At 48.7% G+C, this 17,791-nt stretch overlaps 2 protein-coding genes across 3 annotated transcripts in view; one reads left to right on the top strand and one right to left on the bottom strand.

The window, feature by feature from the left end:
* wnt5b (wingless-type MMTV integration site family, member 5b) overlaps positions 1–17,791 on the top strand; it is a 61,135-nt gene that overhangs the window by 27,009 nt on the left and 16,335 nt on the right. The window lies entirely within an intron of this gene.
* fbxl14b (F-box and leucine-rich repeat protein 14b) lies at positions 7,007–10,198 on the bottom strand. Its single transcript, XM_028954487.1, has one exon. It carries the CDS (start codon positions 9,356–9,358, stop codon positions 8,156–8,158), a length of 1,203 nt encoding a protein of 400 aa, XP_028810320.1. The 5' UTR covers positions 9,359–10,198; the 3' UTR covers positions 7,007–8,155.

The following is a 17,791-nucleotide window of genomic DNA, read 5'->3' as shown; positions in this document are numbered from 1 at the left end:
AGCTGCGGGAAGAGAGTCGCTTAGCAGTCATAAACAGCACGCGCTCATAAACAGAAACGCCGTATCTGCGACAAAACATCTCATCACCGCCGTCGCTAATCCCCGCTACCGCTGGCACGGGGAGGGGCGGCGGCCTCGACCCTCGCGTGCTGTTGCCTTGTGCCTAATGGCGGCGCGATGTTTGCCGAGTAAAATCGATGGCGCGGCCTGCTCTGAGGCCGCCGCGAACTCCCCTGCCTGGCTGGGCTTTAATTGAAGTCTCGTGTCATGGCTGTAGTAACGCGCCGAGCGAGTGGATGTTCCTCGCTTGTATTAACACCGGCGCGGTAATGGGGTCACTGCGAGGGACCCTGTTTTCCTGCTTCCCTCACACTTCTGAGGCTTCCGGCCTCTTGCTTCCTTCCTTTTAGCCTCCCTCGCACTCCTACCAAGGAAAGTCGACTGGTTTATTACTGTACGCCGCCGGCCCCGAATAAATCACGGGAATGAGGGAGTGCGGACATTCCTTCGGTCGGCAGCAACAGAGGGACATCAATAATCCCTATCTGAGCACCGGGCCGTCGATCCACTCCCAGATACTGTACACACTTTGAGAGGCACCTGTAATAAACAGATATTCATCTTAGACGCTTTGTTCGCGCTATCTGCTCCAACACTGGAGACGAGACGGGGAAGTAGCTGAGGAGGCGGGGGAAGACGGAGCGGGCAGAGACAGAGAGAGACGGGGCCTCGCAGGAGGCGTTTTTGCCCCAGTCTCTGTACGAGTGAATGGACCATGTGACAGGACAAGTTGTGTTGAGTGACACCACTGGGTGGAGAAAAAAAAAAGAAATACAACGCTGGTGAGAGAAGTGTTGAGGTGGAGGAACAGAGAGAGAGAGAGAGAGAAATTCTTAAACTGGAGGAGAGAGCAGAGGGAGACGGCATTAAAGAGGCACGGAGGAGAGGAAGTTGGTGGGGAGTGTTCACCTGCAGAAAGCACCAGAAAAACAGTCAGGAGATGAAGATATGGATAATGTGTAACAGGCAGATGACGTGACGCCGCTGTTCCTTTGCGGGGTGTATTTCTTGGCCTCGGATGCCTTGGAGAGTTCATCCCTGTTGTCAGCATGAGCCGAGCAGGTCCCTCTTCCCCAGGCCCTTGGCCCCTGGGGTCCTCGACGAGATGCAGTGGGACGTTTTGTCTTCTGTGGCATTTTCACTGCTGCCTTCCCCATTCCGTGCATAACATTTTGCATCAGCTCGCTGAATATTTCATACTTACTTGTGTAAGAAGGCGCTCGTATCGTGAACAGTGGTACGAAGAGGAGTGGCGCGCAGCTACCAGCCGCTGCATGTGTATTTTTAACCGGGAGGGCCAGGTGAAAGTGGCTAAAAGTGGACGCCGGTGATATTGCTGTGGGCTCTTAACACCCTCCTCGCTCTCGCCTTCTCTCCAACGTCCTCCCTCTTTTCTTTTTTTTAGGCCAAATAAAGCACTGGCAGCTGAATACTGCTGATGGAACATTTTACCTTGACATGAACCTGAACCTCTATAGAGAGACTTCCAGAAGGACTGAGCGAAGTCAACAGCCTACATGCCCGCACGAAGGGCAGAAATATGTATATATCTTATAACTCATAAAAATCTATTAGGCCTCACGGGGCAGTGGTGGCCCTGTGGGTAAGGAAGCGGACCCGCATTTCGTGGTGTGCACCTTGTGCTGTGCTGCAGTGTTTCACAAGGATAATCTCTCCACTTTCAGAATGCAATAGAGTTTGGTCTGTCTTTATGTATTTAATTGCCGTAGTACGTACAGTACACACAGGCTTTGGAGGATTGTGCAAATATTGAAGGCACTAACATAGGCCGTAATTGCTGAAAACTGAAATATTTTCCTACCTGTGTAAAGAGGTCCCATTTACATTTACCCCATTTATCAGACGCCCTTATCCAGAGTGAGTTACAATCAGTAGTTACAGGGACAGTCCCCCCCTGGAGACACTCAGGGTTTAGTGTCTTGCTCAGGGACACAATGGTAGTGAGTGGGATTTGAACCTGGGTCTTCTGGTTCACAGGCGAGTGTGTTACCCAGCAGGTTACTACCACCCATGTTCCAATCCAATATTGTGTACCAGCTGCAGCCATTTGTTTATAGTCATAAATATGTTCACAGAGGTCTGAAAATACAATTATATTAGTACTTCTTTCACTGTGGATTATTTGTCTTTTTTTCACCTACACAACAGTTAAAGATTATAAACCTTTAAACATTATTTTTACAACAATGTACATCCTGTTAATTATTCATATACAATCCATACTTAAAAGGTACATGCCTGTTTGGTTTGAGATGTCTTTAGACCATACTTTCATCATAAGGTTTCATAACATATTAAAAATCTGCTTTTTGTGTTTGTTAATGTAGTGTGGGCAACTTTTTTTTTTTTTTTACTTTCAACATCTCCGACAGCAAATATAATATATGTAATATCAGTAATATCTGTAAATCTGCCCAGGCCTAGTATGCAATGAATAATTTCTCACCGCCCCTTTCACACGCTGCGAGAGGAAGACTGATTAAAATATTGGCCACATCATCTAACTCCGGCTCCAATTTGATCAGATCTTCACGCACCGCTAGTGTTCATTTTGGACTCATTCTGACTCAGCTTCTTCAGCACGCAGCTGGGTTGTCATGGAATAGGTCCCCTTTGTGTGTGTATGTGTGTGTGTGTGTGTGTGTGTGTGTGTGTTTTTCCCCCCTACAATAGAATATACGGCTGTGGCAATTTCTCTCCTTTCTTGAGCAGGGGAAAAAAAATCTTTAGCAGGTAGAATGGAGCAGTAAGCAGCTCTTTTTCGACCCATCGACAGAGCGCCGGTGAACCCCCGGGACCGTATAGAGGGGTCTCCTCCGGGGAGCGAGCCACTAAACTTGATCAAACCAGTCTATTTGCCTTTAAGCTCCTGAGACCTACTTCACTTCCTGTTGTGTAACGCTGTGGCCTTTTTTTCCCCCCCCTTCTTTCCTCTCCGAGTCTCCGCTGCAGCCGTTGAGTGAGGCCTACGACCCTTAGAGGGAGGGAGCGAGGGAACAACAACATTCTGCTGGTACCCAGCACATTCCTCTTACGCTCCATACAGTCCCGCAGTCACTCCCCGCGCAGCGCTTCATCGTAGGACCAAATGTGCTCAGCCCCTCACTTACATGGAGCAAGGGTGGCGGTGGTGTCTATAGATTTTATTTATTTACAGTAACTAGGAACTGGAAGCATGGGGTCAAGTAGCCGTGCAGGAAACGAATATCAGTTTTAAAATGTCCACCACGGCGCTACTGCCCAAACTTAACCCCGAGGGCCAGAGAGCTGAGCGCTTTTTAAGGAGCCTGTGATGGATCAGAGAGGTGAGAAATGATGCAGCCCTGGGAGGACGAGATCCACCCTCTATCCCTGCCTGCCTCTCCCACCCGTCTTTACCTGTCAACCTGTCACACGTCTTTCAGGCCCCCGCTCGCTCGCCCGCTCGCTCACCTGCCTCACCACTCATTGCTTTTCTGCACGCATCAACACTGAGTGGTGCACACACACATACACAAATCCTCTCAATGGTCTTAACACTGCCTGCTGTCCACAGTCCCTCACTTGCTGCTACTTTCCCGCTCAAGCACCCACACCCAAAAAAAAAAAACACCACCTCAGCAGAACACACAGAAATTTATATACACACCCACACGCTCACCAGCCCGGACCTACACACCTTGCAGTTCTCCTCACACACTCATTACATTGAGCTCAGGAACAATCCTGTTAAATAAAGCCCTACAAAATGCAAATCCATGCACACAGAGACACCCACATTTACATATTCTTTCAACGAAAAAAAATTCACCCATACAAGAGGCTGCAGGGGGATGAGTCTGATTGCTGTGAGGCCGAGAGTGTCAGGACAGGAGCTACAGAGAGAAGACTTCACCTGTGAGTTGCCATTTATTACATGCATTTAAAGCACCAAATTGGTTTCCAAAGAGACATAAAGAGCCCCGAATGCCAATGTTACTCCTGTAATATCACCACCATTGTGGACTGTTCTACTTTCCATTCACCCTTCGGGAAAAAAAAAGGTGTACAGTAGCACAGTTCCAGCACGAGGATTAGCCCCGAAATGGCCGGTTCATGGCCACGCAAAGCTCCCAATCACAGGTTCCCTTTTGTGCAAATATTGGGTTCTGTTGTGCTGAGGGATTCTCCAACCCTGCACTTAAGTTCTTGCACACAAGCCGTCTGTGTGCTCTGCCGGTGTTCCGTTTCGGCGCGAGTGAAAGCGGATCCCTCGCGCCGCATCCAGACCAGTCACTTAATACAACGCAGCACAATGGGGGGCAGAAGGAGCGGGATTCTCATTTTTAGACGCAGGGGACAGCGAGATGTTCTGCAGAGCGGCAGCAGCGCCCACCGAACTTACCCCCGCTGCGGCAAGTTTTATCCCAGCCGCGCCAAAGAGAAAGGAGAGTGTGTGCGCGTGTGTGTGTGTGTGTGTGTGTGTGTGAGGGGAGTGTTTTGACAGCTTAGGGCAGTCGAGCAGCGAGGACAGGGGTGTGGCCGGGACGACCCTCGCCACCTAGCCTTCCAAGCCCCGGAACCCAGAGTTACGGACACACAGGAAGGTCGTCGTCTCAAACCCTCTGAGAAAAGCTGACACACACACACACACACACACACACACACACAATGAGCTAAAAATATATAAATAAAACCCGTCTGGCTTCGCTTTGGTTTTCAGTCTGGTGTCTGAGGCAGGAGGTGGTGTACCAGGCGGAGGACAGCGTGTCCTCTTTAAAGGTGGGAACAGTGCATGGAAACAGACCTCGGATGAACGTTTTGGCCTCGGCGTGACTTTGCCGACCGCGGTTCTTTCTTCGAAGGTGGGGGGTGGGTTACCAGAACAGACACAGTGATACTTAACCAGCACAGCTCGACAAACAAAAACACACACACACACACGTATCCTGGAATTCTTTGTCTATAAATATATGCGTGGGCCCGTGCTGGTGCCCGTTAGTAACGTATAACGGCGCATCCAGATCGCGGTCCGACGCGAAGCTCTGCCTGAACCCGTGTGATTCAGCGTTGCCTATTTTTTTGGGGGTGGACGGCCAGATACCGAGCCGTAGAGCCGGCGAGTCTGTTTGCCACGGTTTTAGCGAGGCACGCTCAGTTTTAGCGGGGCAAAGTCAAACGGTGACTCACAAATTCCTGCCCTGGTTTCCCCTCCTCCCCACCCCTCCAAAGGATCTGTAGCAGACCTTAAGGAAAGCCACCTTCTCCTTTGTCGCCTTCATTCCACTTAAACGACGCGCCCATTCTCTCCAGCGCAGCCATTCTCTTTAGGGATTTCCAGATTGTTCCATCAAACAATGCCTCCTCCGAAATGGTCCCTATCAAAGGTGCCAGATCTCCTGCCCTCCAAAGTGGCTCCAAATGTCGGCGGCGGCAAATGTTTCAAAGCGCCTCCACCCTCCCCTGAAAACTTCAAAAGGCCACGTACTGCAATCAGGTGACACCCCAGAGCCACAGGTGAAGTTTGGGGGGGGGCGGGGAGCGGCGGCAGATGGCTTTATACTCTGCGAAGGGAGACGTACTTCCCTAATAGCGGCCATAAAACAGCGCGGGCCTGTCAGAATGAGAGAAAACGCCACCCACTTACGCAGCGGCGTCACCCGAGAGCATCCGCAGATTTGAACACCAAATCACAGCAGACAGTCAACAGTTCTGTCACCCATCGTCCACCTTGAACCATTTTGAATGAATGGACTGGTTAGAAGCCCTGAATTGCGGCTCAGGCTCCGGTTGATGACCCTGTCCCGGCGGATGGTCCGGGAGGAAAAAGAAGAAAGCCGAAATGCTTTGAATGATGGTGAGGAATGTTCAGAAGTGGCTGTGTGTGGGGAGGGGGGTGGAGCAGAGCTCCCGTGGGACAAATCCCGTCTCGCAGATCTGGTATGCGTGACTGAGCAAGGAGAAGAAGAATTATTTTTTTATTGTTTCTTAACTTTAAGAAACAAATGGCAAGTATCTGCACCAGGTCTGATTTTTTATTTAACTCACCAAACCCAAACAGCTGTAACTATGACACCATATGAATATTCTAATAATAAAATCTAAAGGATTTTTCAAAAGGAGGTAAACTCACTTCATCCCAGTAATGCTATATTAGCATGACACTCGAGCATTAATACCACATAACACCGATGATGTGATGGTGCCAATTTTTGCTGGAACACCACAAAACTCAGATTAATGCAGCCTATTAGTAATGTCTGATTAAAACCAATAAGGAAAACAAATAAGCATCCATTTTGTTCCTCCACGTGAATTCGATTGAACCGGAAAACACGACGCGCGGTGGGCGAACCCGTGTCTGTTTTATGGACGGGAAACGGAACGGAAAACGAGGGTTTATTTTATTGGCGACAGCCAACGCTTCGCACGCAGGAACGCAGGCTGGATCTCGCCGCCGCCGCCAGAACAGAGGTGGTCAGCCCGGAGTGGGGTTGCCAGGGCGGAGGTTTTCACGCAAAACAGGGCTCTTTCACAAACAAGGCCGAGGGCGACACGAACGAGACTTGGGCCTGTTCGCACATAAAACTGTGTTAAAATCAAAAGAGAAAAAACACGTAGTTAACGAGACATGAATGACGGCACAATGTCAAGACATTAGCATGAACTTATCAATAACAAAACAGACAGCTTTCTTCGAAACTTTGATATTTTAAGCAATTAAATGAAATTATAATGTGGTCACTGTACGATCAGGGGCTTTGCCCCCAACAACACGTTTACCTACCGATTATTTAGGATTTGTATATTAAATGCTCGAAATTGTTCCAAGACATGGCAACCCCGGCGCAGATTACTCTAAAGCGCCTATTCGCATTAAAAGCATCCAGACAACAGGACTGCAGCTCCTTAATTAAGCCGCCGCTGCACAGCAAATGCACGTGACAAAACCACGCGTGGCTGCGCCTTTTCATTATATAAATATCAACTTTAATGTTCACTGTAAGAATATAAAACAATTTAAATTTTGGGATTCGTCTTTTTTTTTTTTTAAACAAATAACATATACAGTACATTAAAACACAGTAGCTTTTCAGCAGGACTTCATACATATTACACAGGCCTGACACGCATCTGCTTGTTAGACGGAGCAATACAATTCGATCGCCCCCACGTTTTAAAACATTTCTCTAATATAAAAAATTATATATATATTTTTTCTTATTTAAAACAGACACAATACTTTTCAACATGTCGTACTGGTGGTGCGTTTATGAAAGCGAGCCAGAGTGAACGGGGGAAACAAGTGATCGACAATATGGGTATTCCTATAAAGAAATAACTTCAATTTGAAGTACAATGCTCTGAATAACAGCCATTCATCGAAACAGGATCTGCTCACAGGAGTATAAATACATTTGAGCAGAGGGGACTCCTTATCCAAAGCTTAATTTCAAGGCTTTGAGGCCAGTTAAGTTGAGCCATCAAAAAAAAAAAAAAAAAAAGGAACTAAATTAACATTTAAAATAACAAAAAAAGCTTTCGAATACAAAACCAGGAGACTCAGTCTTTGCATAAACTCGATTTCGTGTGAATAGAGTCGGTCTGCGCCTCGGATTCTGTCCTGCGTTGACCATTTGCAGGAGAAATTAACAAAAGGTCGTTAGACTCCATTCTCTGTCTCTCGCTCACTCTCTCTCTTTTTTGCAATTCTCAAGTGAAAGAGGCTGTGGGGGAGGGGATCGCTCCTAGGCACAATGTGTCTCAATTTCTTTTCTTTTAAAGAATATAAAGAGATATAATACATTACACGAGGTAGCCAAAAAAAACGGTTCAGGCGCAATGTTTTTTTTTGGGAGGGGGAGGTGGTTTAGGCTTCATATTGCAATCTGTCAGGAATTAGGAAAAACTTTTTTTTTTTTTTTTATAAAGGGGGCGGAAGATCGTGGGGGGCGGTAGTAGAGAGTTTATATTCCGAGGGTAAAAAAAAAAATAAAATAAATCACATTTTGTAGTTTGAAGACATTCGATTCAAAACTACGCCAGTTTTTTTTTTTTTTAAATAAGGAGAATTTCCCCGCCCCTTCGACCGCCGCCCCTCCCCCTCGCCCAAGTTTCACCTCACTTTCTCGCTCTCGGTCATCTGCCAAAGTCCCAGGTTCAACACTTTAAGGCAGGGGAGCTGCGTGATCCGCTCCAGCCCCCGCTTCGTGATCTTCGTGCACCCGTACAGGTCGATGCCGGTCAGCTGGGTCAGGTGGTCCGCGATCAGCTCCAGCCCTTTGTCCGTAATCCGCACGCACTGGCCGATGTTGAGGGTCCGCAGCTCGTGCATCTGCCGCACCATGCGGTTGATGCCGTCGTCGCTGATGTGGCAGGAGCACAGCGACAGCGACTTGAGCTGGTACAGGCCCTGGGCGACGTACGCCAGGCTCTGGTCGCCGATCTTGTCGCAGAAGGACACGTCGAGGCCGGACAGCCTCAGGGTGCCCATGGCCAGGTGCATGATGCCCGTGTCGCTGATGTTGTCGCACGAGCGCAGGTTCAGGCTCCACAGGCTGGCCATGTGCGAGAGGTGGATCATGCCCGCGTCCGAGATGCCCCCGCAGAAGCTCAGGTTGAGCACCTTGAGCTTGGCGAGCCCCTTGGAGATGTGCTTGAGGGACAGGTCCGTCAGCTTCTGGCAGTCCTGCAGGGTCAGGTACTCCAGGTTGAGGCAGCCCTCGGCCGCGCTGCGGGTCATGCCGGCCAGGTGGCCGATGCCCACGTCCGACACGTGGCGGCAGCTGCGCAGGTTCAGGCTCTTGAGCCTGTGCAAGCCCCACGCCACCAGCAGCAGGCCGGTGTTGGTGATGTTGCTGCAGCCGCCCAGCTCCAGCACCTCCAGGTTCTTCAGGTACTGGGCGATCCTGCCCAGGCTGGAGTCCGTGATCTGCTTGCAGAGGCTCAGGTTGAGCACCCGCAGGGACGGGATCTCCTGCACGAACGCGTGGCCCAGGCCGTTGTCCGTCAGGTTGTAGCAGCCGCTCAGGTTCAGGCTCTCGATGTTGGGCATCCCCTGGATCACGTAGCTCAGGCTGCGCCTCAGGCTGAGGATCTGCACCCGCCGGATGCCGCGGGCCTGGAGGCTGGGGAAGAGGGACGGGTTCGCCCTCCGCAGATGCAGCTTGGCCTCCACCCCCCTCCACACGGACTTGTGGTACGACGCGTCCCTCCACGCCGCGCACACTTGGGCCACCCTGCCTTTGTCCCTCACGTCCAAGTAGCTGAAAATCATGGCCAAGATTTCCGGGAAGAGGCACGAGATGTGCGTATCCATCTTCCGCACAAGTTTTAAAATAATAAATTAAATGGAATAAAAAGGAGAAAATACTTCGGTGAGCGTCGCCTCCGCCGCTTTTGGCGAAGTAGATCCAGTTGAAAAATAAAAACGTAAAAAAAACAGGAGCGAAACGTTAACCTCCAGCCCCCTGTTCCTGGTTCTCTTTTCACATTTAACTGAGCAAACCGAGCAACTCCGCGGCCCACGTGATCCGTCCGGTTGCGCAGTAGGATTCAAAAGAAGAAGAAGAAGAAGAAGGGGGGAAAAAAGAAGAAGAAGACGAACCCCCCCAGAAAAAGCTTGTTCCGATACAAACCGTCCGCGATGGGGGGGACGCTGGCGCTCAGACAGCGCTGCCCGTTCTGTACTCAGACGGACGCCTTCGCTCGACTCGAGGATCCAGACGGTCGTGCATTTTCCCAATTAAAAAAAAAACCGGGGGGAAAGAGAAAATAATTCGATTAAATTGTAATTAAGAGGGAAAAAAAAACACCGCGCGAAACTAACGCGAAACACCCCCGGCGAGGCTCGGGACGAGGCGGTCTCCTATTCGGCGGCGGGCAGCGAGCCGGCGGCCAGAAGAAAGAGCGCCGGGCTCCGGTTTAGCGTTAGCGCTCCGCTCGCACGCATTGCCCAGCCGAGGGGGCTTCCTGCTGCCTTTGTCTGATCTTTTCAAACTGACTTGGCAGGGCCGCCAGCACCGCGCCGCTGCGGGGGAAAACGCGGGCCCGGGAGCGGCGGACGCCCTCGTCCGAGCGACGGCGACGCGTGTGGGTTCAGGACGGCTCGCCCGGGTCCCCGGTAGATCGCCGCCGCGTCCGCGTCGTTTTAACGAAGCGCGCTTCGGCGGAGTTATCGCGGTCCGGCGCGGTCCCCCCCCCTCTCCCGGAACGAAAGTGGTTTGACCCAACTCAGCTGGAACAGTAAGAATAGTTCCCCTGGAAACCAACTTCTTACAATTCAGTTCACTTTACTTTTAACCCTTTACACGCACCCATAAAGCGGTTCGTTTTTAACCCCCGTTTATTATTATTTTCTTTTCACGCTCGTGTCTGAATTGAACGTGGCTGTACTTCTAATCTACGTTCGATTAGTAAATTAGCGAGTCATTATTCTTTTGTGTGTAACAAAGAATGCGCTGCCGTGCAGTGAAGGGAAGCGCCATACTTGTTTTTAGAAAGGGCTTCACTGAATTCTCCCAAATGCGCTACTGAACAAATTACAATGTTGGATTAATAGAATATATAGTCTGTTTATAGTCGTTATTAGTAATTCATAGTCTGTTTTCAGATGTTTGTTAGCGTGACTAATGTCAAAATGCATCAAATCACATTAAGTCGGTAAAAAAGACAAAATCTAAAATGTATATTTATTAATGCAATAAACTACCTGTGTTTCTATTCATGGGTTATTTCATTTTAATGGTTTTAATCAATATTTCATTGCATTTTAATTAAACACTTTCCCATTGGTCACGTTATTTGATATTTTAAATGAAAAGAATAGGTCATTAACAGGTCTCATGAATATTTCATCCATACATAAGTGGTTTTAGGAACTCAGGACTAGGCTGTGGCTATCAACAGTCTATTAAATCTTTAACCTAAGTAGTTAACCGCTAATACCAGAAATGTAATTTATACTCACTATGCGTAGTACGTAATTACAACTGTAAATGAACTCATGAAGTAATAAGACTAGAAAGAACATGACCATTCATGAGGCTTAACAGTCCTTCATTAAAACTCATTTGTTATTTAAGCCACAGTTTTGGAGGCTAAGGCTTTTAGGAAATTCTCCTTTCTCAGTCTTTCTCCAGCTTTGGGCCCGTTGTCTTATAGCTGGCGCGTTGGCATTGTTAGCTAATATGACAGGGGAGCGTTTGCAGAAACTACTGGAGTGTGGCAGAGCAGCAGAGGAAAGGCGGAAAGAGAGCGGCACAAACACGCCGATGTTTACAGCGGAAAAGGCAACGCAGCACAACTGACAGCACACATCCTACCTCCCCCTCCCCTCCGTATGCGCGCCCTGTTCATCAAACAGCCGCACAACAATAAAGTACTGCCAGGTAAAAAAAAAAACAGCCCCGGTGCCGTTCCCTTTTTTTTTCTTATGTTGCCGATTAAAATAAAGAAAAGAAAAGAAAAAAACAAAAGGTAAAATTTCAAAGGTGTTCCCTTTGAAATGTGCCCTAGTTTTTGGTCGGATAGATAAAGGATAAACATTACTGAGCACAGCTCGCTAACATGATTTACAATTTAGTGCTGTTTTGTGACCACGAACGTTATTATGTACTGCGATGGCATTGTTTGTTCATGGTACGGTAGGCCGGTGTGAGCTGGGGTCCCTCGCTCAGCATGGCGGAGGGTCTGTGGGGCCTGCGGTAGAGCCCCCTCACTCTGCTCTGCAGCCTGGCCTCGCCACCAGGGATCCAGTCTGCTCCAGAGTCACACCGGCGTGAGTCAGTGCCTCTCAAAGCAGACCTGCTGAGCCAACAGCAGCTCTCAAGCTGCTGCTGGAAATAAGCAGGCAGAGCAGGAGGGGCGGGAGTTGGGTAAAGGGGTGAGGGATGGGGGAGGGTGACGGGAGGGGAGATCTGGAGAAAGACATGGGGAGCAATTAAACGCACCGAGGTAAATTTCAGCGAATTGTCACAATGTTTTGCGGCAGAGCTGAAATCGACGAAGGCAAAAATGTGAGTTTCTTAAAGATCGCTATGGAGTACCGAGGAGAGACCACAGTGTGAACTGGAAAGACAAGTGTTACATGCAAATCGGGAGGTGTTGCAGGCACACAAAAAAAAATTCTGTCTTGTGATTTGATGTGCTGATTCAGGGGAGGGAGGTAAATAATTGGATAATTGCGTGCCATGGAGCTGCGCTGATAACTACGTTCAGGGCGCTGGTTTCCAAGGAGACACAGGCATGTGTCAACATGCCATTGAAAACTGACACCTCATGAATAGATTTTCGGCTACTTTGTAGATTTGTCTTCTCTTTTTTTCTCTGTTTTTAAAAGTGCAAAAGATGAGGAGATGGTGCTTGAGACTAAAGACATATTTAGTTCTAATAGTGGAACAACAACAATAATAATAATCATCATCATAATGATCTTAATTATAATGTTTTAACCTCTACTCAGCAATATGTGTATTGGAGGAAAACCATGCATGGCTCACTATTTGGAAAGCATATAGCAATTCTAGCACCTAATATTAGTATGGGGCTCTATTTTTGAATTGGCACTAAGCACCAAGTGTGGGGTCAATGGATTTACATAACCAAACATGAAAAAAAGAAAAAAAGTGACCTTTAATGATGTTTGTACATGTGACGTATTGACGGCCACAAGTTTACATCATCCACAACGAGGACATAACTGCTGCACATAGTGTCAGGTCGAGTAGGCCATGTATGGCAGTACCGATATTATTCCTCATGACCCCCAAAACTGTGAAAGTGAAGTGATTGTCATTGTGAAACACTGCAGCACAGCACTCTGCATTTAACCCATAACTTTGGCGACCAGTGGGCAGCCATGACAGGCACCCAGGGAGCAGTGTGTGGAGACGGTGCTTTGCTCAGTGGCAACTCAGTTAGAATCCGAAACGCCAAACTTTAAATTACCCGCTTGGCCAACCACTGCCCTGTGAGAGCTAATAGATTTCATGAGATATAAGATGTGTAGATATTACAAATTCACCTCACATCACAGCCATTAAAGTGTTCAGAAGGGGTTTACGTTTCAATACAGCCATAAAGTGCAGTTTACAATACAATGAGCCTTATATGCTGTTACAGGTACAAGTTGAGCCCCACACTGTAAATTGGCTGCAGAAATCAGAGAGAATGATGGTTTCTGTGTCGAATGTCTGCGACTGCAAGGCCCTCCCGTCCCTCTCTCTCTATGTGCGTCTCCAGCCCCAGAGCCCTCAGCCAGGTGAGGCCCCTCTAGAGAGTAATTACAACACGAAACAGTGATCAGAGCCCTGCGGCACACACCATCAAAGGAGAGACAGGGAACAGACCCACTAATATGGAGGAGAGAGCAGACAAAGGGAGAGTATGCAAGAGGGAAACTTGTTTGAGGAGAGGAAAAATGCAAGGTTTGGAAATATGCTTGGGAATAACAAGACTCTTGCGTGTTCTCTGGTTCTCTGGACGCTCACCTGAAAGCTACAGGGGAACGGCCTCAGCAGGCCTGAGAGCGAAAACCTGGAGAATAAAGAACGAAGCGAGAGAGAAAAAAAGAGATGGAAAGACCTGACTTGAACAGTCCGTGCCTCGGCATGCCTGAACCTGGAGAGAGGGAGGTACCGGGAGCTCTGAAAAAGACGCTCTGCAAACAAGTGCATGAATGAAGAGGTGACCGGGCTTTGAAAACAAGCACATCGGCCACCCACCTGGCTGAGGCCCGCCACACCAGACGGATCCAGGCGGTACGCAGCCCCAGCCAAGGTGTGGTTCCACCCCCTCTTCACCCATGCCCGGAGTCGGCTGACCTACTTGTGAATGCTACATGACATGCAGCTGAACCACTGAAGTCTTTGACCCACTTGCTGTGGCTTTATAAAGCTTTTACATTTTTTTTGGCGCGTGGTTATGCCGCACAATTCATACGATGTAAATGTAAAGAAGCGTTGTGTACGTGTGGGCACCTGCCCGTGAAGCTTCCCTGCACATATGTGTAGCGTGGCAGCGTGCGCGTGGCTGTGCTCGTGAGCACGATTATTTTGGGTTCGTCTGTGTGGCACTGTGAAGCTGTCAGGAAATATCTCCTTTAAAGTGTCTGGAAATCCGGAGAAGAAACGCAGGGGCTGTTTGCCTCAGCGCTGGGACCACAGACAGACTGCCGTCTGCGCTGAGCCAGGCAGCTGTGCCGTCCCCAGTAATAACAATAATGAAAAGCTGAATAATTGATATATTCTTGGGCAAATACATTGTTTGCAGCTGAATTAAACATTACAAGCAGGAGCCTTGTTTGGAGGGGAGAGTAGAAAAAACCGGTCCCTACACTGCGACAATGCAGCATGGGAAACGCGCACCCATCCCCTGCTTCAGTCGTCTAGTGGAAGGGGGTTTTCGGCAAAGTTTCCAGTCCGAGGGTTTGGGCCGGTACAGGCAAGGTTAATCAATTCAGGGGGATGAGGAGGCGACGCAGGGAGTTTTAATCAGGGCGAGCCAGCCGAGACCAGGCAGCGACGCCCCATCAACCCTCTCCCGCCCTTCTGCGTGCGTATACGAGTCTGTTAACTGTAAACCATAGCCCTGCTTTTTTTATTGTGCAGCTCCAGTCCTTTGATGTTTGCTAAACCCGTCCCTGTTTGTGGTCTTGTACCCAGTAGCTGTGAGGGTGACATTGAGTCTTCAGCCCCTGGATGAAGGGAGTCTGGGGAGGAGAAGGAGGAGGGAGGTAGAGGCGAGGGAGGTGGTCATGGAACAGAGCGCTCCCCTGCGCAAGGGCTGGAGGACTGATGGGCAGCCAGCGGGCTGTCACAGTGCCAGGGGTAAAATGGGCACGGCGCCCAGCCTCGCTGCCTCCGTCGTGGGCTACCCAGGGAGGGAACATGGCCCTCCTGCTCTCTCCGCTGTGATGGGAGAGAGAGAGAGGAAAAGGGGGATGACGAGAGCCCAGAGGCCCCGGCAGGCTCTCTTACACCAGTCCAATCAGGCTGACCTATATCTCCAACAAAGACCAGAAAAGCCACAGAGTTTACAGAACTTATTTATTTATTTCACTTTTTATTTTTTATTATTTTTTTTTTTTTTTTACAATTTGTGCAGCACACTAACACCAAACCTTATTCTTATGGGATGTGCGGGCTGTTTATTGGCAGGGGGCACATTTGCCAGCGTCATATCGAGCATGTCTTCTGTTTTTTTTTTTTTTTTTAAACGAATGCAAGGTTTGCTAGTCAGCAATAGCTGGGAGGGGAAGAATGCGAGGATGGAGATAACTACCCAGCAGCACTTTCTTGCTTGCTCGCATTAATTTCCAGTAATGCCGAAGATCTAAAGCCTGCACTTGATGCGACATCAGTGAACGCGATCCCTAACTGCGCATAGCGCTATTAAAATACAGCCTGTGGTCATTTTGTAAGCGTTCTCCATCATTTTTTGGGGCAGGCTTTTTCCCCCAGTTCCTGTCTGAACGACTTCTTGCAGTGAGAATGCTGGAAATTGCCTTCATGGGGTGTGACTGATCCAGTTTCACATGTGTCTTGCATGCTGAGCTGCTGTGTTGTGCTATGCTGACTTCAGTCACACATCCAATTCAACCCGAGAACGCTAATTAGAGACTAGTTAATAACCATGTACTTGGATTCTTGTGTAAGGATTTTTCCTGGGTTCTGGTCTAAGGCGTACACTGTGCTCGGCATTGGTTTGGATGTTTATGTTAAGGATTTTCATTATTATAACTGTGGTTGGTACATTTTCTTACACTCCCTTGAGGGGCAGTGTGGCATAGCAGGTAAGGAAGCGGCCCCGTAATCAGAAGGTTCGAGTCCCGATCTTCCAAGGTGCCACTTAAGTGCCACTGAGCAATGCACCGTCCCCACACACTGCTCCCCGGGCGCTTCCACGGCCGTAGTGTACATGCTTGAGGGAGGCAGGAGGAAACCAGAGAACCCTTCCATACTAACACACACACAGCCTGATTTCAACTCACAAATAGGCCTGAATTAAAAGCAATACACAAATTAATCAATAAAGTTTTCATTCAGTTTTGTGGTTATGGATTTATTTCATAAAACCATTTTGTGGTGGCGGCCTAGTGGTTAAGGAAGCGGCCACGTAATCAGAAGGTTGCCGGTTCACATCCCGAACCACCAAGGTGCCACCGAGGTGCCATTGAGCAAAGCACCGTCCCCACATACTACTCCCCAGGCTCCTGTCATGGCTGCCCACTCAGGGTGATGGTTAAAAGCAGAGGACACATTTTGTTGTGCTCACACATTCACATTATAATGATTACCCATTATAACCATTTAAAATTATTATTTCATCTGGGAGACTAGAGGAAGCTTTGGGAACAAAACAGGCATGTCTTCTGCACACTTTCAGCAGACAAACTATTTAATGAATTAATTTAAAATTATTTAAATGTAGCATTGTAGCATTTTGTATTCTGGTCCACCCTGGCCAGGATGAAATTGTGTATGCTAAAACATTGGGGTCATATGCAGCCCAGACCGCCTGGTTGGCTCTCTAGCTTGTCCTCAGTGTGTCTGGGGTGCACCTGTGCTTTAGAGCTGTCCACTTCTGATCCGATCACCCAAGACCGATGCTAATACCAGGTCTGAACAGGGTCTTAGTCATTAATCCCTCCATGTTTGCAGTAGTTTCTCATGGTGGAGCAATTTTTCCAGGGTGGGGCAGTCAGCCCTGCACCCAGCCCGTTCCCATTTCTGTACTCGTGTGGTAGTTTTGGGGCTTTTTTTTTGGCTTCCTGCTGTGCCTCTTGGCCTTTAGATAATGGAATACAGCCCTGTGTCACATGTGGGTGGACAGACTTTCACCAGCATCCAAGCTGTTTTAACTTGTCAAACCTATGAAGCAAATTCATACTCAGTTTTACATAACTGGCATTAACACTCCAGCCCAAAGTCTGACTCTGACAAAAACACAAATGACTTTGGATAGGACCTGTCACAAAACTGAATAAAAGCTTGGACTTAAATAACAAAAAACTGAAGGAGAAACTCCTAGTCAGTAAATCCCGCTGTGTTTCTGCATCACCTCTCCCCTGAGTAGGACTGGAGTGTGTGTACACACTCCCTCCAGGCTAGAAGGGCTTCCATTCCAAATGCAAACATGCGTCAGATGCTGTAACCGACTGCATTTATTAGAGGGTGAAGTGGCCGCGAGCCGCCGCCGCCACGCTTTCGCCGCGGAGCTCCCTGCTGTTTCTCAACGCTACACCCAGGCCTATCAGACTATTAACTGAGTACAAATTGACCACGAGGGGCGGGGGCGCCATGGTGGATGCGTCAGCACCGCGGAGCGAGCGAGTGATGTGTAGCCAGGTTGGCCTGGGCTTCTGGTTTCCTGTGCAGTCAGTGAGAAAGCCATATGGGCCCGGCGAGGGAGAGAGAGAGAGAGAGAGTTCACCGCTTCACAGCTAGCTCGGCTTGCATGAGTCATCTGCTGCCAGTCTGAAATGAGAGAGAGAGAGACAAAGAGAAATAGAAAGAGAGGGAGTGGGGAGGTGAGAGGAAAGGGCAGGACAGGAAATGTCAGAAAACATAAAGGAAAATGGGATGGATGGGGATGGGAGAAAAGAAGGATTATGAGGAAAACCATACATCCATTTGCCCATTATACAAACCACTATACGGGGAATCAGCCCAAATGTTAGCTAATTATGCCTCGCTCGCTGTATGGTGGACTGTAGAGGGAACGAGTGGATGTGTCTGACACAGCCTCAGCA

The sequence above is a fragment of the Denticeps clupeoides genome, chromosome 15, assembly GCF_900700375.1.
Source record: "Denticeps clupeoides chromosome 15, fDenClu1.1, whole genome shotgun sequence".
In the NCBI taxonomy this organism is placed as follows: domain Eukaryota; kingdom Metazoa; phylum Chordata; class Actinopteri; order Clupeiformes; family Denticipitidae; genus Denticeps; species Denticeps clupeoides.
This window is presented reverse-complemented; position numbering and strand designations above follow the sequence as displayed.

Excerpts from the sequence above, each read along its gene's own strand:
- fbxl14b (XM_028954487.1), bottom strand. The coding sequence starts at position 9,358 with ATGGATACGCACATCTCGTGCCTCTTCCCGGAAATCTTGGCCATGATT.